Source organism: Lissotriton vulgaris, chromosome 8 (genome assembly GCF_964263255.1).
Source record: "Lissotriton vulgaris chromosome 8, aLisVul1.2, whole genome shotgun sequence".
NCBI classification, from domain to species: Eukaryota; Metazoa; Chordata; class Amphibia; order Caudata; family Salamandridae; genus Lissotriton; species Lissotriton vulgaris.
This window is the reverse complement of record NC_141696.1, coordinates 345,342,237-345,364,754: the sequence shown is the minus strand read 5'-3', so window position 1 is coordinate 345,364,754 and position 22,518 is coordinate 345,342,237. Positions and strand designations below refer to the sequence as shown.

The 22,518-nt window shown below is 43.0% G+C and overlaps 1 protein-coding gene across 1 annotated transcript in view; it reads right to left on the bottom strand.

Annotated features, from left to right (window-relative positions):
- The window catches only part of LOC147697030 (amine oxidase [flavin-containing]-like), a 335,947-nt gene extending 313,654 nt beyond the window's left edge, over positions 1–22,293 (bottom strand). Inside the window, exon 1 of the mRNA XM_086934107.1 lies at positions 22,102–22,293. Within this exon, the coding sequence (XP_086790233.1) occupies positions 22,102–22,144 (43 nt within the window). The 5' untranslated portion in view covers positions 22,145–22,293. The remainder of the gene's footprint in view (positions 1–22,101) is intronic.
- Between the last annotated feature and the right edge of the window lie 225 nt (positions 22,294–22,518).

The following is a 22,518-nucleotide window of genomic DNA, read 5'->3' as shown; positions in this document are numbered from 1 at the left end:
TTCTACAATACACCACAAAATAATCAAAAAAAGACGTCTACGCCCCAGCCCAGTGGGAAAACATCCATTTACAGTTCAACTGTACACACCATGGTCCACTTCAACAAATGGAAGCTCCCATAAATGCACATAAGCATTGAAAAGTATCAACACACATAACATGCACTTAACAGGTATAAACAAAGTATATATTTACCAAATACATTTTATGTAACAGGAATATTGAAAGAATGGCAACAATCAGCCAAAATTGTGCTTTAGAAAGTAAATTTGTAAAGACTTAAGAGTGCAAATGAAAATAGTACAATACCATAGCGCATTCATTAGGTGAGAAATAGGTGTTTTCAAAATATATCAATTTGTCTAAATATGTGCATGCTATGCACTAGACACAAGTGTTTTATAACTGCAAAAATAAAAACATGACATGTAAGGTGAAACAACTGATTTGTTGTATACACATATTAATGTTTCTAAACCTTGCCCCTTTAACTTATGGTGGTCTGTATTGTCTAATAAACATGCAGAACTTTGTAGAATGAACATGGCGGACAATCATTCCTGGGAAGATGTCTAATAATCCTATGGCCAAATTTTGTGATAGGAACACAATGGAGATAAGGATGCAAGGAGGTTTGTGGTTATTCCTACAGTAGCCCAAACGTTCCCAAGAAAATACACTGCTGTATTATTTGGTTTTTGGTGCTAACCTTAATTGAGAGACTGAAAATGAATTAAATAAAACTGTAAAATCGTGTGTTTTCTTCAAGATCTGTGTTATGAAGAACAAGGGAACCTAAATAAAGTTGGTCAGGGAGCTTGGGTAATCAGGAATTTCTAAAGACAGTGGTCCCTAGACAAGGATTAATGTGAGAAAACAATAAATATAGACCCAATCAGTACTATATTTTATAGCTGTCCAGCCTGACAGATGTTTTAATATATAGTTGCTTAAATATACACAAAAGTCAGCAAGAAACAAATAAAACAAATAAAATGGGACACAAGCCTGTATCCAACTTAGTGGAAAAGACGCACAACATGAAACAAAAAGGCTCAGGCAGAGTAAATTGTTTGTATGAGACACATTTTGGTAGGACAATCAAATTATAGTGGAGACACCATTACACAAAAGGATTAACTAAAGAAGTGTATATGGCGTACATCAAGTCGATGGCGTTTCGATTCTTAAAAAAGATATAGGATCATCATCAGGACATTAACAATGGTATGCCTGTATACATTTTGCCTAGATCCAGGTCAGAGTGACTTGGAGGTTGTTTCAGGCGAAGATCGAGTAGAAGTCTAGGCCAGTACAAGGAGAGTAAAAGATGCAGACAGCTGCGGCCGCCATCTGTGCAGTTGGATGCTGGGTCAGAGTCGACCTAATAAAGGCTGTACCAGCTTAAAGGAGGCATTTGAAATGTTCGCGCCGTGGAGCTGTCTCGAAATCAGAGTGGACTATTGCAGTGGTCTGCTGTATAACCAGTAACCTGTGAGCTGTGTCTGTGGGCTCTAGTGACAAGGAATGGGGTGGAGGCCAATCTGTGAACAACCTCTGTTACAGCATGTCTTGCCTGTCGGTATAGGGGATCTGTGCCATCTGAGAGCCATATTGTAAATGGGGGCACTGTCCATCAGAAAATATTTTACTGGTGAGTTTTCCAGAAGCTAGATGGTTGGAGAAAAGGTGTTTATCCGTCCCCGCGATGGTGCATTATCTCAGGCATGTATGCATGCCTTTTCTTTTGTTAGACTTATGCCCATCCTAGGAGGAGACACTTATGATCAGTATTGTTTCCAATCCGCCATCTAGCCTGTGGAGAAGCCTTTTAAAATCTTTTAATGATGAATACATTTTAACAGGATTTGGTGGGAATACCTTTATTAGAGTAGCATTAGAGTAGAAATAGGAATACCTGTGAAGTGAAGATTGATTTATTTGGCTTTATTTTATTGTTTCTTTATAGTATTGTGTGAATACTTATGGTTTTGTGTTGTAAATTAAACTATTACCACTGAAAAAGCAGTGAATTTGCCAACATCGCTATTTAACACTTCTGTAGGACCCTGGAACTGAGTAACTCACAAAAGGTGCTTGATGACAACTTGTGTGTTCTGAATGTCTTGATTATTTCTCATAGTTGATTTGTACCTGGAAAAATGCTACTCTTACTAATATGCCTACCTAGAGGGAAAAAGTATGAAGGCCAGTGTGGGTGAAACCCATGCCCTGCACTACATGGAACTTGATGTTCGCGAACAGTGAGTATAAGGCACTACTGCACACACAACTCCCTATACAACAACAGTCTATATCATCCTATCAAAAGTCTATCATGCACACATATCAATTGGACAGAACATGCTTGCAACAACTATAGCAAGAAAAGGGCCTAGAGTTCCCCGTCAAACGGCCGCATGCTGAGTAACAAAACCATACTTTATACACAATTTCAACAGTAACACAAATTTATGAAATGCTCATAATGACTACATACATTTTTTTAAAGTTATACTACACTCTTCAACTTTACAACAAGAAAGTATAATTCCATAAAAGGCACAATTATTAAGGGGCAGTGAAGGAAGTACCATGCTACAACACAAATCCTAATTTGACCATTTAAGGTACCACAATAATATTAACTCCCACCTTTGTCATACATTCTTAAGAATGCCGAACAAGATTTCACACATACAATACTATGTTACACAATATATAGGATCAGTACTAAAATCAGTAAGTACACATATGGAATCACATTTTCCGTGACACAAACATGCAACACCCCAATACGACAAAAAAAGGCACATGGGTACATTAATATATGAGGACAATAGGGTAACACAGATTAACACCTCATGAATATAACAACAAACATTCTAATCATGTACTCAATCTCGAACTCTTTCATGAAATAACAATATGCTCCTAAACAACTCAACAATGGCACAATTAATACTGAAATTCAGTCTCTCCTTTGGCTACCTTCTCTGGCATTCATGTGAAGTTGTATACAATCCATAATATACTCCTTGATTTTTTCATTCACATCTTATTTTCACCTTTCACACGTGTTGGTGTAGGTGAACATGAAGGTTACTCCGGCACATGGACTGGTGAATTTGCCTTCTTTGTAGCTGTTGTGTTGTACCCCGTATTAATATTCTGTGAACTTTACCTTCCCCGTACATTTTGCTTTTTCGGGGACTACAATTTATATGTATACAATAATTTGTAATCCACCTATATATACATTAATGTAACATATGTTTTAGAAACAAAGAAAAAATCAATTTGCAGAAACTTTGTGTGGCATTGAAATGAACCTTGCCATGGAGAACCTCCCAAAAATTAGAACAAAACGCAGTGGACACGTATGTTCTTGATGATTAACTTTAGATAAAAAGTCAGCGCTCTATGGCTGCTTTCAAAAAGTCACCATACTCATAAAAGAACTAAGAACTTTGGACCTTATCTGTATCACGTTAGTGCTGACTTCACAGTGGAATCAAACGTGCTTACCTCAGCAGAATTCAGGATTAGCAAGATAACATTAGGTGATCTTTCACAACCAAGGGTGGAGTCCGCAAAGATTTATTTCATTTGTACTGATCTTGAAATGGATATTCGCATTGTTTTTCCATTATTACAATTCATTTCAGTACAAGAATTTCGTGCACTTTGCATATTATACTTAACATTGTCATATTATATGCAGTCACTTTGAGTGATATTTTACCCCCCATCGATAGTGATGTGATACATTCTGGTGACCATATTAATTTTCAGGTTCATATGTAATAAAAAAAAATTCATTGCATATATTTACATAGCGCCTAACCAGCCAAACAAATTACAATATGCGTTAGAGCAACTGTGGGTGACTTATGAGGACTGGAAGACTTGACAAAAACCCAAATATCTACATATTTGTGGCAAAACAAAGCCTATTGGCCTAGGACCAAGAGGCTCCTTAATAACTTCTAATGCCATGGCCTGCCTGATATCAAAATTAGGCCTCCAATGAGATCTGAGAGAACACAGGGAGATACACAGTAAATGAAGGAGAACACCGGCACCTACCCTGCCAAACACATGCAGTGGGAGCTGGGAGGATATATATCACTCTCAGTTACTACTGCTCCATGAGATTAGCTTTCCCTGCCAGATGTCAGAGCCATTCCTGGAAGTGATTTATTTATTTTCTTGATTCTCACATAACTGGAAGAGGTGACAACAGTGTGTTCACAAGCAGGCATTGGCAAAGCCAATCAGTCTCGCTTTGCCAATGCTTGTTGTTTGCTGCTTTGTCAAAAATTATAAAATTGTGGCAGTAAGCAGTGGCCAGCAGTCTTGCAATATTATTTTCTATACTTTGATTTAGGCACTCACACTGCATGCAGACGCAGTGTAGTGGGCATCCTGCAAGTGTAAAAGTAACATAACAAGAAGGCGGGATGTTATTTTCTATACTTTCAATCTGCGTCTACGTTTCAGTCAGTATGGAAAATATAATGCATCTTAGAAATACAGAAAATACAATGCCAAGATGGCCAGATGCTGCTACTCGCTTTTCCGATGACTGTTTAATTTTACAAGCATTGGCAAAGTCAAAAATGGTGAGCAGAAAGTAGCAGGTGAAAAGAAATGGGAGGGTGAGAGGGAAAGTGGTTCATTCTGAGGCAGACAGGGTAAAGGGAAAAGAACAAAGGATGACTAAAAGGCAGAGAAAGAGAGAAGGGAAGGATGAAAAGGAGCGTAAGCATGCACAAACGACAGAGAGAAAAAAGAGAAAGTAGCAGAACCAATAAAAAAAAGTGAGGCTTCAGAGGTGGAACTAATACAAAAACAGGGAAAATACAGCAGTTAGGGGCAATGGAATTAAAATATTCACAACAGCAACCCAATGTTGAGCAAGAGGCAGACAAAACGCCCACTTTAGGTATATGATAAAGAGCTTCATTAGGATGATGGTCAGACCGCCACCGACATCCAGCAGAGCGGTCCGACCAATGCATTATAATGCAGTCCATCAGACTGCATCAGTCGGAGGGACCGACTGATGCTTCCAATGGGCTCAAAGAGCCCATCAGGCCATCGGTCGGATCATATTCCCTATAATAGGGGCGGTGCCTGCACAGACATCGCCAGAGGGATTATGTTGTCCCTTTCCGACAACCTTTCCATGATGGTCCGACCGCCAAAGAAAGGCTGTCGGAAAGGGACTTTCGGGGCCCTAAGCAGGGTCCCCATGGGACTTGGCTATGAGGCCCGGGGGCACCGGTGGCCATACCTTTTGTGCCAGGCACCCCATGGTGCCTGGCACATGTTAAATGGATGTTTAAAAACATCAATTTTTCCATTGCAATGGAAAAAGCCATGATTCAAACCTCCTACGCGGTGGTCGCATATTAATTTGGTGGGTGGGGCTGCCGACTATATGTCGGTCAGACCCAATACCGCTGCGATGACGGTCGGACACCCGTCCGACAGCCATCGTAATCAGGTCCATTGTATTTGCTACAATGCTGACCATGACAGACAGCTAAAGCTCTAGGTAGAAAAATCATAAACAAGCACTGACAAAGCCAATAGATGTCACCTATGAGATCTATTGGGCTTTGCCAATGATATTTTGCCATGATGCACAGTAGAGCGGCTTCTGTGCAGCATGGCAATTTTCTTATTTTTATTGCTATGATCTGCCCCGTGTCAAGTTGCAGGCACCTGCCACCACACGTGTGCAGCTACAAATTAAGGCAAGCATTTTTTCACTTACCAATCCGACATGGATTGATGATTACAAAAAAAGCAAGAAAAGTATTTTTTTAATGTTTGTGCAAAAGTCTTTTATCAAATGAAAAAGAATAGGGAAGCTGGATGGGGCATGGAGTAGATGGGGCATGAAGCAACGTGGAGGAAGGACGGGCAGAAGGGTATGGGCAAGAGAGAACAATATGAGTGGGGAAGAACAGAACACGGGTGAAAGAACAACGTGGAGCACTGAGGGTGGGCAGAGAAGCACACCTGGATGCATACATGTAGTGTTGTACAAAAAAGAGTTCCTGAAAAGCGAGCACTCGTGAAAGAATAGACGGAGCCAACCAGCGATGTGGTTAACAGGATGTGCTCAACGGGTGGGACAGTGACATGCCGTACAGGCACAAATTTAAAAAAAACTGCTAATAGAAAGCAAACCAAATGTGAGTGACAAAACACATGGTCAATGGTTAGCAATGGGAGGAATGTATTCCTAAGTAAACTTGCAGCATGTCCTCAATATGTCTTTGCAAGGCAGTAATGTTAGGGCTGACAGAAGGCACTTGATGACAGCAAACAGTGTGATCAAAAAAGGGGCTCTTTACTTATGTATATGCTAATACCATGAGGAGAGAATGGGTCTATAGTTCATACTTGGCCTTCAGCTGATCTGTTTAGGTTCAATGTTGCACTGGTACATTAAAGCAATTCTTCTCATTACTGGGAAAAAGTGCTAGGTAGCAATCCATTGCATCACTTAACAAGCATGTGCTATTATATAAGGACCAATCGCATGTTAATCAGTTTTATATCAATCCTGCCTTAGTGTGTAGAACGCCCACACTCAATGTTGAAATGCATGGACCACAACATGCATTTTTTTCCTTATTGCGTCTCATCAGTGGGAGGCATCTCAAATCCTTAGAAACGGTCAGACTGTGTCTCACATCTGGGTATTTGCTAAAGAAACTCACATAGGCAAACAAAAGTTGATTACTTGCCTTAGTATGTCATTTTAACTGGAGCGAGGAGCAAGAGTACCATGCCACCACTTTCACACATTCACACTTTATCAATTTCTACAAAAGCCTTTCTGCTTTCACTATGTTTGTTCAAATTGGTTGACTGTATTTTCCTGCATGCGTATTTGTCTATGGCAGTTTCCAATGGGATTGGCATGTTATCCTCATATCCCCGACAGGGTTTGCACTATAGATAATTTTGTTTCTCGTAGTACATATTTCTAATCGTCTCCTTTCTTAAGTACTAGCAGCACGCCTTAATGTTTCATTACGTTAACAATTTGTGTAATATCACCTCTAAAAGCACTGTGCGACAGTTTTCTTAGACACGCAAAACTCTTCCTGGAGTCCAGCCTTAAACTTGTGTAATTCAAGAAAAACAGTGATACACTGAAGTTCACTCAGATAAAAGAAATTAGCCCGGTATGGACCGCACGTGCTGAATGTGCTCTTGGTGTCAGCGATGTAGAGGTAATTAATCACTTTGATTGTAACTGATTACAATGAAAAAAACAACTTGAAAAAACTGTTTCTAAAAAATATTTTTTGATTAACCTTTTATGGCGAAATTTTACCCAAGAGTACTTTTCATCAGGCTGATTAAATCCACCTTGTGAATGCCCTTCTAAGAGAAAATATTCCCTTGCAGTTTTTTTGGGGGGGATCCTTCTTTTATTCCTTATTTTTATTTGTTTGTTTCCTCCTCTATTAATGTGAGGCTCCCTTATACCCCCTCTCCCTTTCTTTTCTGTTTTTACTTACCTACCTGTTCCCCTTTAACTTTCCCTTCCCCTATTACTGCCCCTCCCTTATCTTCTCCCGCTACTCCCTCTTCCCCCTGAGGATAGTGTGGTGCCTATCTCCGTTCCCCTCTACTTTTGCTCCTGCCCCTCCCTGCCTAGTTACCTGTGTTTCTCTCCTGTCTTTGTTTCTTCTTTCTGGGTCAGGGTTTATGGTGTGCTTGTAACAAGAGCTTAAATGATCAACAGAAAATGAGCTTTAAGGAGTACTACTAAGCAAGAGGCTTATGCTTCACCCACATGTTGGTTTTCTTGAACGCAACAGTTAACTGGGATAAATTTGCATGCTTCCACTGAAAGAAAGTGATTTTATTGCACTTTTTTGCCTTATGTGAAACCGTATGCTCAAAACAGCAGGACTGTGTTGGTGATGTTGGCAAGTCAATTATCAAGGCTATAGGCCTGATGTGTTTTTTACGAAAAGTGAAGTTAAAGGCAGTAGGTCTGACATACTTGTTTTGAAAAACATATCTTGAGGTCAATAATCATTTAAGGCTGGATTCTTATTGCTCTGTATTAACGCCTGCAGAGAAGTCGTTTGTAACCTAAAGTCTGAAAGGCTATCATAGTAAGAAAGGAATTGGTGCTTGATACCCAATGACAAACCATGCGAATAGAAGATTTGAACTCTGATAATTATGGTTAGGCCCTTTTAAAAAAAGATAGTATTTTGCAATACGAAATATAAATTTTTATAGATTTCTAATTGTAGGACTGTGTTCCTGATGGTTGCCTTGTGGGAAATATTATGCTCAATTGAGTAGGTCTGAGTTGGTTATGGTGACAAACCAATGATGAAGGTTCATTGTGAAAGGTTATTTAAGGTGGCAGAAGTCTGAGCTTTTCATTATGAAAAACTACGGCAAAGGCAGTAGCCGTGATTTATTTAACATGAAATACATGCGTTTGGCCAATCGGCCTTTGCACGCCTCCCCAGTTTGCATACATCTCTTTGATAATAGTTCATAGCTCACTGTGCTATATTAGGGTTGTAACGCATGAACTGCAAGTAACAAAAGGATAGCTGTGAAAAAAGCAGTAACCTATTGGGTGATCCTCATAAAGTACAGTTTGGTGATTAGCGTGGTACACGTTCTTTGCAGCAGAAATATTAACCCTCTACACTACTTTTTAATGATCGGAATCTACCACAAGACAATACTAAATTTTTCTCCAGCAGGAACATTATTCACCAGAGTTATCTTGACACTGTAATTGTTACCTGAAAACTACTTGGACACACAAGGAAATCTGCAGCAGGTGCTTTTAAAACCCGGGTGCCCCCTCCAAACATCCCCGCACCAACGAAACCCCCCAACCCCAACTCACCCACACCACCTCCCCCTCAAACCCCCATCTAAACCAGGACACCATCATGGAGGGATACTGTCCATAATGAATCTTTGGTTGACCATTCCAAAGTGGACAGTGTGTTTTTTCTAAACATGTGTTGTGCGGGACCTTTAAAAAAATATTATGCAATGTACAACACAATTGCAAGATGACCACGAGCTGCTATGTTTAATTTTGTTGGTGTAAGCATGGGTCCACCATGTTTAGGTGGCAACACGTTTTGTGTTTTCCACTTTCATTCTTTTAATTTTTCTGCCACATATTCTTGTGTTAGTGTCTGTAGGAAAATCATCCTCTTTACCCTGATAACCCCCATTTTTACTGGTGGTTACTGACTATGAAAGTAACCTGGGCTCTTCTAACCAGGCCCGGAGCCAGTGCTCTGTCCTTAAAAGGTATACTTTGATCAGTGAAATTGTAGTTGGCCAAGACAACCTAACTGTAAGACCCTTGTATATGGTAGAGCATGTAGGTTTAGAGAGCTCAGTTGACTTAATGCACTTAAGTGTGCACTACTTGGTTTCTGGTGTGTGTTTAAATCCAGGCTTGCCTTGCAAGCTGGTTTTAAAATAAACCTGTGTCATAATTCGACTTTGTAATTAAACAGAGAGTGTGAGAAGAGATTGGACAAAATACACAGGGGCCAGTTCACAAAGGTAATCCGAGACAAAAGTCTAACTTTACGACTTCTGTTATTCACAGAAGTCATTTACGAGTCCTATCTTTACGTCCGCAGTCGGGCCGGAATCTACGTACCCGGGCTGTACTCTCCGCACTCGGACCTTTCTCTACGGCTTGGGCCATACTCTCCGGTTCAAGCTATATTGTCTGTCTCGGACCAGATGAAGTGTAATCAATGGGCTGGAATGAAATTTTTACAAAAAGGAACATTAGGAACATGTGATAAATGTTAAAGGAGGTCATGAAAAACAAGGCAGGGAAAAGGGTATGCCCAGACACTAAATCATAACCCAGAAAAGTTTGCTCCTTTGCATCATGGTACAATTTGAGCTCCCGTCAGTGTTGACTGTAGTGTCAACACTACAGTCAACACTAAGGGCACTCCCCTTAGTGTTGACTATAGTTCTGACACCAGAGTTAACACTGAGGTGAGCGCAAATTGTGCACTGCATGTACATGATACAAAGGAGCAAACTTTTTCTGGGATATAATGTAGTGCCCGGCCACACTCAATTCCCTGTCCAAACTGATTTTCATGACCTCCTCTACCATTTATTACATGTTCCTATTGCTCCCTTTTATAAAGATTGCATTCTGGTCCATTGATTACACTTCATCCAGTCCGAGCTGAGTACAGCTCGAGCTGGAGAGTACGGCCTGAACCGGAAAGTACGGCCCAGGTGCGGAGAGTACAGACAGGGCGCAGAGATTCCGGACCGACTGCGGAAGTAAAGATACGACTCATTAATAACCTTTGTGAATACCAAAAGTCATAAATGACTTCTTTGAATACTAAAAGTTATAAAGTTAGACTTTTGTCTACAATAACCTTTGTGAGTCGTCCCCACAGAATTTAGTGTAAGAATACCAGGGGGCCGGAAAGTCTGCAACAAATTCTGGCAATTACTAGTTATTCCAAGAATGGGAAATAGATCCTCAGAAAACATTATGCTGGGTCCGTTACCTGGCTGTTTACACAGATTTCAGGCAGAAAACCGCTGACATTTTCTGCCTGCTGTCACAACGACTGCCAGTGGGGGATGGGGACAGGAGTTGAGGGCAGGGCTGCTAGGTAGGTGTTTACTAGTCCTGCTTGGAGCATCGCCTGCTCTCCCCATATTGCTCTAGGGGCCAGTTGGTGGTGGAGCTGTGATGCCTCCCTCAGCCCCTGCCCCATGGAGTAGAACAGATAGCCAAGTGTTCGAAGGCCTGGAATAGATATGGGGTTTCTGGACCCAATTATTCTAGGCCCGTAGGCACTTGTAATTGTAAGATGCAGAATCTCACCCGCAGTTATTGCTCTGGGTGCAATGCCACAGCTCGTAATGATGACCATTTACGGAATAAGCCTTAAGAGTTTTTCCAGCTGCTATGATACTACTGATGCTTGAAATGCAAATTAAAGATGAAATGAAAATTTCAGTTGTGATATCTGTCTCTCTTAACAAACCCAGCCTGGAGTAGAACCAAAACTTGCTGCTTGTAGTGGTAAATGCAAAATCAATAGTTGTAGAACAATGTCATATATATTCACCCCAGTACAGAGATCTGGGCTTAAATCCATCGTTTTTTTTGCTCACCATGCTATTCCAGTTTGAACCCAGCCATATGCAAATCAGTCTTGACCCTGTGCCCCATGGGAACAGTCCAGCCCGAACTGCCAAGCCAGGTCCTCCCTGGACTGGAAACAAGCATCCTAGTACCAGTTTCTGGATTTCAGCCCTCATCAGCCAAGATAGCTTAATTCCAGTGGCATGGAGAGCACGGGACTCACGTCTGAGAATACCCATCTAACTCGGGGTGACAAATGCAAAATGTAGTGGTAACCTGCTACCCCTCTTCTATGTTTTTCCCTAGACATGACCCTCCATGAAATGTCAGTGCTGTAGTTTTAAAGATCCCATATTGTACGTGGTTAATCTATTGGAGATGCTTGCGGTAAGCAGTACTATTTATTGTTCCGTCTTTTTTTTAGCTTACACTACCCCTCATCTCTACTACACTGCTTTTATTTGGCACTTAATCGGCCATTTGAAAGCTAGATATGGTATGAGGACACCTTCCTCAATTTTTCGAATTCATGATATTCTCACTGTGGAAGCAATTCTTGGATTCTACAAACTGTACACTTATAATTCAATCGAGACAAAACATCTGATATACTCTACAAGGAAATAACTGAAGTACAGCTGGCTGCACTACACTATTGACTGATCTGATCACATTCCCTGTAGTTTTATCATTATATCTGTGAACAATTTCAGCGCACGAAAATACTCCCAGGATTCTATAAGATACTCATTTGTATGCATGGGGATTGTTCGAAGGAGCCTGTAACCGAATGTGCCAAAGATAAACATCTATTTCACTCTGCACAGCAGGATATGAGTGCTGCCTCCCTGACCATGTGCAAGGAACGAGCACATGCACAATGGGGGAATGTAAAATGAATGGATCTGGAAGGGAAGGCATGCACTTTACTGAGAATGAAGTAGACAGAAGACAAAGATGGCTAAAGCTCTATTGATTAGAAAGAGAAAAGGCACAAAAACCCTTTGATTATAATGATGCAGCATAACTGGGGACCTATGGTGGTTATGAATAGGTAGCTATGGTTTTGACAAACAAAATGTTTACATGAACGTGTACTAAGTAAAATTGTAAACTCTTGGGGTGTAGCGCCTTAGGGTTGGCTTTGCATTTGTTTAATTCAGTAAGTAGAACTAAGGAAATGTGAACAAGTATGAAAAGAACAAAAAGGAGCACAGTGCAGATGCAAAAATTACTTCAGCATCTGATGCGCATGGTGCAAACGTTTTACACTACAGATAAAATAGCGAGGGGTGTTACTTGCAAATGTAGGACAGACACTTTAAATATCAACCTATAATCAAAGTTAAGAACATCTGAAAAACTGCCATGAGAAAAGGTGGAAAAGATATGCATACACTAATGCTCTGGAAGCTTAAAAACAATCCCAAACACATGTTTTGAACTGGCGTGGGCATTGTTGAATGTGTAAATAGCTTTGTGTGCACATAAGGGCACCCGAGCTTTTTGAGAAGAAACCAAGACGTGGTGCTTATGGGGGTACCTTTTTCAGCATGTCACATGACAACAACTGTACCCTGTTTCTAATTCCTGCTCAGGTCACCCCTCTAGCACCCATACGCATCAAGGTGTACAATATAGCATTTGCGCGTTCCATGCCACTGTTGCACATAAGATGGCATCTCCCAACGATTGTGATTTGCAAGACTCTTGCACCAGGTCTCTCGAGATGTAGGAGATTCTGGATACCTTCACAGGAACATTTTGAGGCCACTGAATATTTAGCCAACACCAGGTTAAGGGCTTTTTTAGGTCTCGTGACCTATCAATGCGCGTGCGCATTGATAGAGAAGCGAGACTATACGGCTTTAAACAAACTTTAACTAACTGGGCGATTTGGTGCTGTGCCCGTGGCATTTAGGTCAATGCGCAAGCGCATTGACCTAAAATGCGCGTGCACATCACCAAATCGCCGTCTGTTCCCTCAGCCGCACTCCAGGCCCCTGATGCTTTCACACCCTCTCCCCGCTCCGCCCCCTCCCCTGCCCGCCGTGTCGCATTTCTCCTCCCCCCTCCCCTTCTCTGCCTTCCCTCCGTCTTGTTTTTTTTTTACCCGCTCCGCCCCCTCCCCTGCCCGCCGTGTCGCATTTCTCACCCCCCCCCCTTCTCAGACTGTGATCGCCTAGCACCCATCACATCGGGTAAGAAACGCCACCAGTGTGGACTGACCTCAACTTTTCTTAAATGTGATCTCTCGCTACACAAAGCATCATGTGCGCTCCGAGGTCAAGGTGCATTTGACCAGTATCTGAAATATACTTAGAGATTTTCTATTACGACGTTGATTAATTCTTGTAATTTGCCTTCGAGGCTGTTGTATACAAATATTGTGTAAAACTCAAGTGAAATGAGTGAGGTTTTTTCTGAATGGTGACCAATCACATTTTGAGCAAAGACAAAGCTGGTATCTGAGAACTGTGCATAGAGTTTGCAAAAGACTTAGACATGGCCCGAGCGGGACCTGGTAGCCATTACCTCCCATCAGCATGAATGTTTATGAGAATGTTTACTGTGTGCTCTGTGCGTTTTCCAAAGTGGCTGTACGTGCGCAGCTTGCCTGCAGGTGGCGCTCTCTATCCCCTTTTCATGTGCTGCTCGTTGTTTAAATGGAACCTGATCCGCGCGGAGGATTGTGTGCCACTGCTAAACGTCTCCATTACCCAAGATGAGAAGACATAATCCATACATGCTGGGGTGTGGGAATCCTAGCCGAGCAGTCTCCCGCCCTGCCTTTTGTTAAAAAAAAACTGCTTAGCAGTTCATTAAAAAGTCTCTCTTGTTTTGGTTTCCGCCGTCTATGCCTCAGATGTTTGGCAACAAAGGTCGATTTGTGCAAAAAAGCTTGGCTTATTGGGAATGCTGTTGTGCTTTGTTCTCTCGCCGTACATATTTTTAATTGTGTGTATATCTTTTCAAGAAAGCAGCTCTAATGGTCACGCTGCCTTTGATTTTCACGCAGTGAAAGTGTCATTTCTGGTCTTGTGTGAATGGGATACATTGAGGAGTTGACTTAACTGCAGGAGACTTTCATTTCAAAGAGCTCCATCCTTGCAGTTTCTGTCAAGGGCCTGACAAAAGGATTTTTTCGTTTCACACTTGCTCCACGTGGCTCGATATTTGAATGTTAATTTATTTTTAAACTTTTCGTGTGCACTAAAAGGTTACATTTACAAACACTTCAAAACACAGAAAACGTTGTGTAAACAGTGCCTTATTCAAACCAAGTCCAATGTGGAACAAATATCTTGAATCATCTAGCTATGGGTGAACGTGCTGAAATCTTCCCCAAATCTGAAAAATATTGAAATGGTAGACATTTTTTTTCTCAGTTTCCACTGACATTTCCAGTAGAGCCAAAATCGTCCCATGCTCTCTCGCAAACGTGTGTGTGATGAAAAAATAACTGTAAGTCTTTGATAGTCTCTTGAATCTTATTTTTGCCAATCACTAACTTGGTTACAGAGGGACAAATCATTTTAGTATCCTTGCATATGAATTGCAGCAAACATTAGGCCCAATCAAGAGGGATTCCTGTGTTTAGAAAAGTGGGAGATAGAATTTCTCATTTTGCACTTTTATCCTTTAATGGCGAATTATATAACTTTCTTTTTGTGTTTTATGAAAAAGAATCAGTGGCTAAGTTTGCTTCAAATTGTGGCTATGTGAAAGCTGAGGTTCTGAATCAGTGCCAAGCTGTATACCCAACATGTAATGAATGCATCCTTACCCCGCTCCATGCCATTACTTCTGTATTTGTGTATTGACTCTTGTTTTATTTAGCGCTGGTTTCATCTTATGACTTCAAAGCACTCTTTAGTTACTTAGTACCATGTAGACACTGGAAATTCAAATGAAGCCATGAAATACCCCAAGGCATCTTATAACTGTCACAAATATTACAATATGAAATTCGCCAGGAGGTTGACGGTATTACATACATATGTCAAAAGTTGTTAATGTTTTTTCTACAACAGGTTTTTTAACACTTTAGTGGATTTGTTTTTCTAACCGTGGTCTGCCTGAGACGGATGTCTATAAACAATAGAAGTCAGTAAAGCTTTTAAGGAGGTTCTGTGTTGCTGTTTGTCATTGCCTATGTAGTTTCTAAATGTCGTTCAATGATTTTTAGGTCTCGTGACCTATCAATGCGCAAGCGCATTGATAGAGAAGCGAGACTATAGGGCTTTAAACAAACTTTAACTAACTTGGCTATTTGGTGCTGTGCCCGTGGCTTTTAGGTCAATGCGCAAGCGCATTGACCTAAAATGCGCATGCACACCACCAAATCGCCGTCTGTTCCCTCAGCCGCACTCCACCACATCCACCACACCCACCACCACATCCACCACCACCACATCCACCACCACATCCACCGCATCCACCACCACCACATCCACCACCATCACATCCACCACCACCACCGCATCCACCACCACCACATCCACCACCACCCCCACATCCACCACCACATCCACCACCACATCCACCACCACATCCAACACATCCACCACCACTTCCACCACCACCGCATGCACCACCACCACCACCGCATCCACCACCACCACATCCACCACCACCACATCCACCACCACCACATCCACCACCACCACCGCATCCACCACCACCACATCCACCACCACCCCCACATCCACCACCTCATCCACCACCGCATCCACCACCACATCCACCACATCCACCACCACTTTCACCCCATCCACCGCCACATCCACCACCACATCCACCACCACCACCACACCCACAACCACATCCACCCCCACATCCACCACCATCACCGCCACATCCACCATCACCACATCCACCACCACATCCACCACCACCATATCCCCTAGATCCACCACCACCACATCTATATGTGTGTGTGTGTGTGTGGGGGGGGGGGGTGTGTACGTGTGTGTGTGTGTGTGTAGGTGCAAATGCAATGTTCTTGAATTTTCGTCACAATAAAATACACTGAACATAATCTTCACAAAAGTTATTTACAAACGTTTAAGCTATTGCCATTATAAATTACAATACATTTTATTTAAGTATTAATTATTTACAAAATTAAAAGCCATTGTTATTTGTAATATCAATACATCTAAGTCACGTAAATACAACACACATTGCATTACAAATGCTATAGGTGTCACATTTGCAAAAGTTAAAACTATTGACATTGTAACTGACAAAGCTATTAATTTTGCTATTTTCAAAACCAACATATAAATAAAAAAAAGTGTCATTTACAATACCAATCGCTCAAACTTTCCTAATGCGAGACCTATTGCATTTCCAATGCTTGTTCTATTCTCCTCACTGGATGTGTCTGCCTGTAGAAGAAGCTCAGAACTTTGCCAGGATGCTGAGAAACAGAGTACCAAGCAGCATTGGCAGCCTGAAGTCACTGTGCCAGGTTCTCAGAAGGAAGGGTCACAGGCATCACAATAAGCGAAGTGTTGAACGACACGATCATGCGAGGAACTGTCTAAGAAAGGAGGGTTTTTGGACTAACATTGAGGAAGTGATACAAGCAGACTAGATTAGGGCATACTTGGCTATTTTTAGGTCTGGATTTTGACTCCACGGATGACAAATATACCTACTGCTTACAATATACATAGAATGTGCTCTCGGCTGACCCTTGTCAACTGTTGCCTCTTTCATTGATTTCCTTGAAACTTTGTCAATCATGTATTGGTTCAGCCCAGTGGAGTATTCATCTCTCGCCTAACGGTATTAGCTGTTTAGATGCATTTTTCAAACTCCACTACGGTGCTTGAATTCAACAGTATGGGGGACTGCTATATTACCGTGGCCTTCTTTGCCCTCTACTTCCGGCTGCATCCTGACTGCATTAGCTTTTTTGACCTAGTAGCTTTAACATATCTTGTAATAATATTGGCTTGTTACTGATTATATTGGTGAACTATAACTTTCCTTAACAACCAGCGTTCAATTGTTTTTGGGGGTAGTGTTGCGACATACTTAGGAAAGTGCATGTTTTTGTCTGTGACCTTGCATATCAAATCAAATCAAATAGTATTTATTAAGTGCACAGCTACTCAAAAGTGTGTCACTGGGCTAAAAGTCCAGTAAACCAGGTCTTGCCACGAGATGAACACAATCTAAAAAGGCAAGTTTTCAAACTGTGTTTAAAAGAGTCCACATCCCTGGTTGCACGAAGATGTAAGGGAAGGGCATTCCAACTTACAGCAGCTATCGCAGAGAAGGAAGCGGCTCCCCAGCTCTTTCACCTCGTCTTCAGCGCAACAGCCAACAAAGCGTACACCGAACAAAGGGTTCTGGGAGAATGGTAATGGGTGAGACGCTTAGATAGATATTTAGGACCTTTACCATAGAATGCTCTATGGGCAAGCACCAGTCCCTTAAACTTTAGTCTAGCCCTTATGGAAAGCCAGTGTAGCTCCTTAAGATGGTTGTTAACAGAAACATTCATAGGAATGTTGAGTAGGAGCCTAGCCGCCGCGTTCTACACCAACTGGACCCCTTAAGCTGATAAAAAGGAAGGCCCTAGTAAATTGCATTGGCGTAGCCCAGCCGAGATGCTATGAGTGCATGGACTACCACCTTCCAACAAAAAGGTGGAAGAAGAAACAGGAACTTCCTCTAAAACCTGAGAAAGCCAAAGTATATCAGAACTGTGCTCTCCACTTGTGGTTTGATGGACAGGCTACTATCAAACTTCACTCCCAAGTTCTTTACCACCATAGTAGGATTTGGTAGAGAGGGAGCAGAACTAGGCCAAACCTCACCACCCCACAACAGGGGGCTGGGCAAAAACCAGTACCTCTCTTTTGCTTGTGTTGCACTGAAAATGACTCTGGCACGTGCACCAGAACCCAGTCCCCTGCAGACAGATTCAGCAGTACAAGGTTTGTGGCCATGCCAAGTCGCCTCTGGAAGCATGGTGGGGTCTACTCTCCAGACCTGCCCTTCCTTCACTGCGCCTGCATCTAATGCCCACTGGTAATAACGTTGAGCTGTGCCAGGTGGTGGGTACCTCATTCACCCTGCACTGCACCCATCTCAATGAACCTATTCTCTGCTTGCCATGGTCTTCTGCAAAGTGCAGATTAGCAGGACGTCCCCTTCAGCCAGCCTTGAGCTCCTTCCATCTACCCAGAGACTATTGAGCATAGCTGCAGGTTGAGAGTGTGCGGCCCTCGGCCATTCCTGGCACCCAATCTCTGGCCCAGAGTTCATTGAACATGGTCTTCAGACAAAACTCAGCTGGCACCAAGCACATGACATGGCCTTCACTCATGTGTTTTGCCCAGTTCACCTACCCTCAGCACCCACTGGAAAAGGCCCCTCGTTATGCCTAGTCAGCCCTGAGCAGTTCATGTGTAAACGCGCCTGTACTTCTACAGTTAGAAACATAAAGGTACAATTGATTGTGACTGTGTTGGTGATGTCAACAGTGATGTGATATGTGGTCTTAATAGTGATGTCAACAGTAATGTCATTTCTGATGTCATCTGAGCATGTGTCTGTAGATTCAGAAAAGTGCTGCAATAGCTTTTACTTAATGGATACCCTTGTACCCCATGATATAGTCAGAAGGTTGTAGTACTACTCTGAGCATATGAAATGTACATGCACAAGCCATGCTTTATTTGTGGATAAGGGGCCGTAAGGCAGTGCGTCATTTGAGCTGGTGGTTTCCGGTGCTCTGCACCGGCACTTAATTCTCAGCACCGGCACTTCTGGCAGTCTGACACATAGTGGCACTGTTTGTCTTATTTGGATATGAGCACAACAGCAGTTGTTTATTAACTCAATGTGCACTAAAATGACTAAAACCTTCCACCCAAGCCTTTCTAATAGATTTAGGGGCCAGGAATAGTCTGAATTGTCACACTTGTAGGGTTTGATGGTTAGTGGTACTGTTATTGGCAGTGCTGGCAGCCGCAGTGGGGGGGGTCCTAGCGGCCCCCTGACGAGACCCTAGCACATATTTTTTTTTACAAATTAAGCGCTGCCGTAAGGTAGCCAGACCTGAATTTGGAATAAGCCACAACTACTCACAGGAAATGAATCAGGCCTGGAAAACCAGGAGCAAATCACACCAAACACAACAATAAAAAGCTACCACCACTAACAAAAAAGCTATGCGATCATTCATTATGAATTAACCAACAGATAGTGAACATTAGTGATGACTGCAGCATCTGTGATACACCTGAGAACAGTCACATGGGTCATTTTGAAAGTATTAAGACAGTATTAGTCCCTTTTCTAAAAGTACAGGCTGAATCATGCCAATATTTGTGTGAATCCCCTACTGCAAAGATCGAACAGCATCTGGAACAAAGAATGGGATAAAAGAAAGCCAAATAGATAAAATAAAAGGGTAGGTTTATATTGTGCACACTAAAGAGTTAAAGAAATCGCTTTCTCAGATTAGTTTCCTAGAAATCTCTCAATTCGCTGCTCTTAAGAAAGTAATTCGATTACAAGCAGCTGCCTGCTGTCATTGCCTTCTTTAAGAACACTGCTACAGGCGGAGCCAAAACATCCTATGGTGAAAATAAAAACAATTCATTTAAAACAGTTTAAATCGAACAATTTAAAGAAATCAATTGCAATCAGCTCTGTCCTAACAGCATTAAGACACTCCACTCTGGGTTGTGCTGTGTGGCTATGGCAACACTCTAAGGCAGGTGAGTCATTTGGCCTTTGGCTTGCAGTCTCAGAAAGATGCCCCAGGTGAGATGAGGTGGTCAGTTAACTGCAAGGGCTGCTGGGTATTAATGCTGGGCATTGATGCCTCACTGGGCAAGAGGAGAGTTCTGATACTGGTGTACAGTCAAAGCAGCACGTAGGCCCATTGTTAAACAGAGAGCAAGAATACACTGGAGCATGGGCGACTTATGTGTTTTCACAAAGCGCTGGGCGCGCCATTTAATCGGCCTCTTGGCGCTTATCAAGGTTAAGCAGGAGTACCAAATAGAACGGCTGCAGCTACTGAGACAGCTGAGGTGAGCGATGCGCGAGCTGCAGAGATAAGTGTACGACCTGAAGGTCAAAGGTTCAAATGCAAGAGGGTCCATTCTTTCTGTCAGTTTTCCGAGGATGATAACATGAGTTTCAGGCCAGCAGACTAGCAAAATTCATACATTTTAAAACACAAAATCATTCCAGATAGAGTACTACGCTCTTCACAATTCATGATATTATTATAATGGCGGTTTCCAAGAGATGACATTTCTAAGACAGGTAGGTTGACGTGCAACCTCCATGCCAAAGCCGATCGAAGAAGGCCGACTCCGCCTTTCATCTCCAGACTTGACAGCATGCGTTCTGTTGTCTGGCCGTTAAAGCGCAAAGAGCCGCCAACAGAAGTGTGCCAGCAGGAATACAGGTTATATATTATGACAGCTGCAAGAACTGTAAAGTAGCCACGTGTGGAATATACACCATGATTCCCTGCCTCGGAAAGTTGATGGGCACAAGGTGCATGTCCGCGCTGTTGCTAGCTTAGCCCACGATGTACAAACGCATCTCCGACATTAAGCAATAAAACACCTTTCCTTCCATACAAATCAGATCAATTGTTTCATCGAATCTACAATAAGCGAAAGCGGTGGCTCGTTTGGGTGGCGTGTGGCCTCTATTCAGACCTGTGGTCTGAAGACAGCATTGGAAGTCGGAGTAGTAAAACGCGCTGCTTAACAGCTGCAGGGTACTCGGCTGTGTCGCTGAAACAATGAGTTCTGGCAAACAAAAATTGACCGAAAAGAGGCATTGCTATTGGTCGAATGGCTTTTGGATTGTTCCTTCGTATAGAAATATTAAGGGACAGTAACACCATGTCGGCTTGTTACTGTGGAGAATACATGACCTGCTCGTAAAGTGCAAAGCAGTCCTGTGTTTGGGGTGGGGGAGTCGGAGGCTGTGGGTGCGGAGAAGGGGTCTGAGAAGCGGTGGGTGGGTAGACAGGGTGCTGTACTTCTGAAACTTCAGGGTGAAAATCACACCCTCTTCTTCACACATCACATCACCTCTGCTTCACAGATGAACACAAGAATGCACATATCAGGTGGAAAATATATAAGTAAATTTCAACATCAGTTAAAATACACCGGTATTTTCATCCACACGCTTGGAAAAGGCCATTGTGTGGGAGGGCATCATCAAACATAAACCTATACATTATCCATTGCTCCTTTCTTCTGAAAAGAATGAAGCTTCCCGTCACATCTGTCAGTCACTACAAAACCAACCCATCTTCCGTCCTTTTAGAGTGAAGTGCTCGTGTTTGGATACAGCAGCTGTCATTCAACCCTCGCCTGCCTGGGTGATGCCAGGCATGCCCTGTTCGCTCTATAGCAAAGCGCTCTGACACCTCTGGGTAAACTTCGCGCTATTTAAAAATGCATAAATCATTTTTTTAAAATGCCTAGGGCCAGACCCCGTGTCACCAACACGCGCCACAGCGCCCCTGCCGTGGATGCACGTGCACCACAGCAAGTGCAGGCAGACCGAGGGCTCAGCGGAGAGTGTCCATTTTACAGACGGTGCCAGGGCTTCCCCTGGGCTGTCACTCTCCCTTTCTGCGCCTGCTAAACCTGTGTGCCTGTGTGATCACGGTGGGATTAAGGAGGGATCGGCGCAGCCTGAATAGGTATTAACACACAGCAGCTGAAAAGATTACAGCAGCTCCCCATCATTGCAATTACTTCAGCAGCAACCGGTGGCCGACCTCATGGTGCCTTCTGCGCCTCTCTGCTGTGTAAATAGACTGTCACAGACGTAACTCCCATCTGCCCCTTGTCTGCAGGCACTGCAATGTATTATCTGTATTTTGAGAGGTGTCAATGGCATAAAAAGGCGGACAGACCTGAGATGCCTCCTCCAATGACCACCACGTCGTGCCTGCTCATGGCTGCTTGCTGAGTGTGCTGCTGGCTCGCTTCTTCTTAGGGCTGCTGGGGTCCCCGCTTGCTGTCCGCCGCGTACCTGAACGAGAACAGGGATGCAAGCTAGGAGGATCTTTTTAAATCCCTGCCCAGCCTCCCTGTATGTGGAAAGCGCTCCAACGCTGGTGTCTGCCCAGAGGGAGGGCCTGAGCACGAAGCCCCGCCCCCTCACACTGTACAGACAGGGAGCGGCGAGGCTTCAGGCCCAGCGCTTAGCCCCGCCCACGGGGACGCACGCACGCTCTGTTATCACGGAGATAAGCGAAGCTCTGCCTCCATGGTTGGAATATTAACTGAGCGCGTAGCTCCGACCCCAAGCAGGGAGTCTGGCCTGGCAC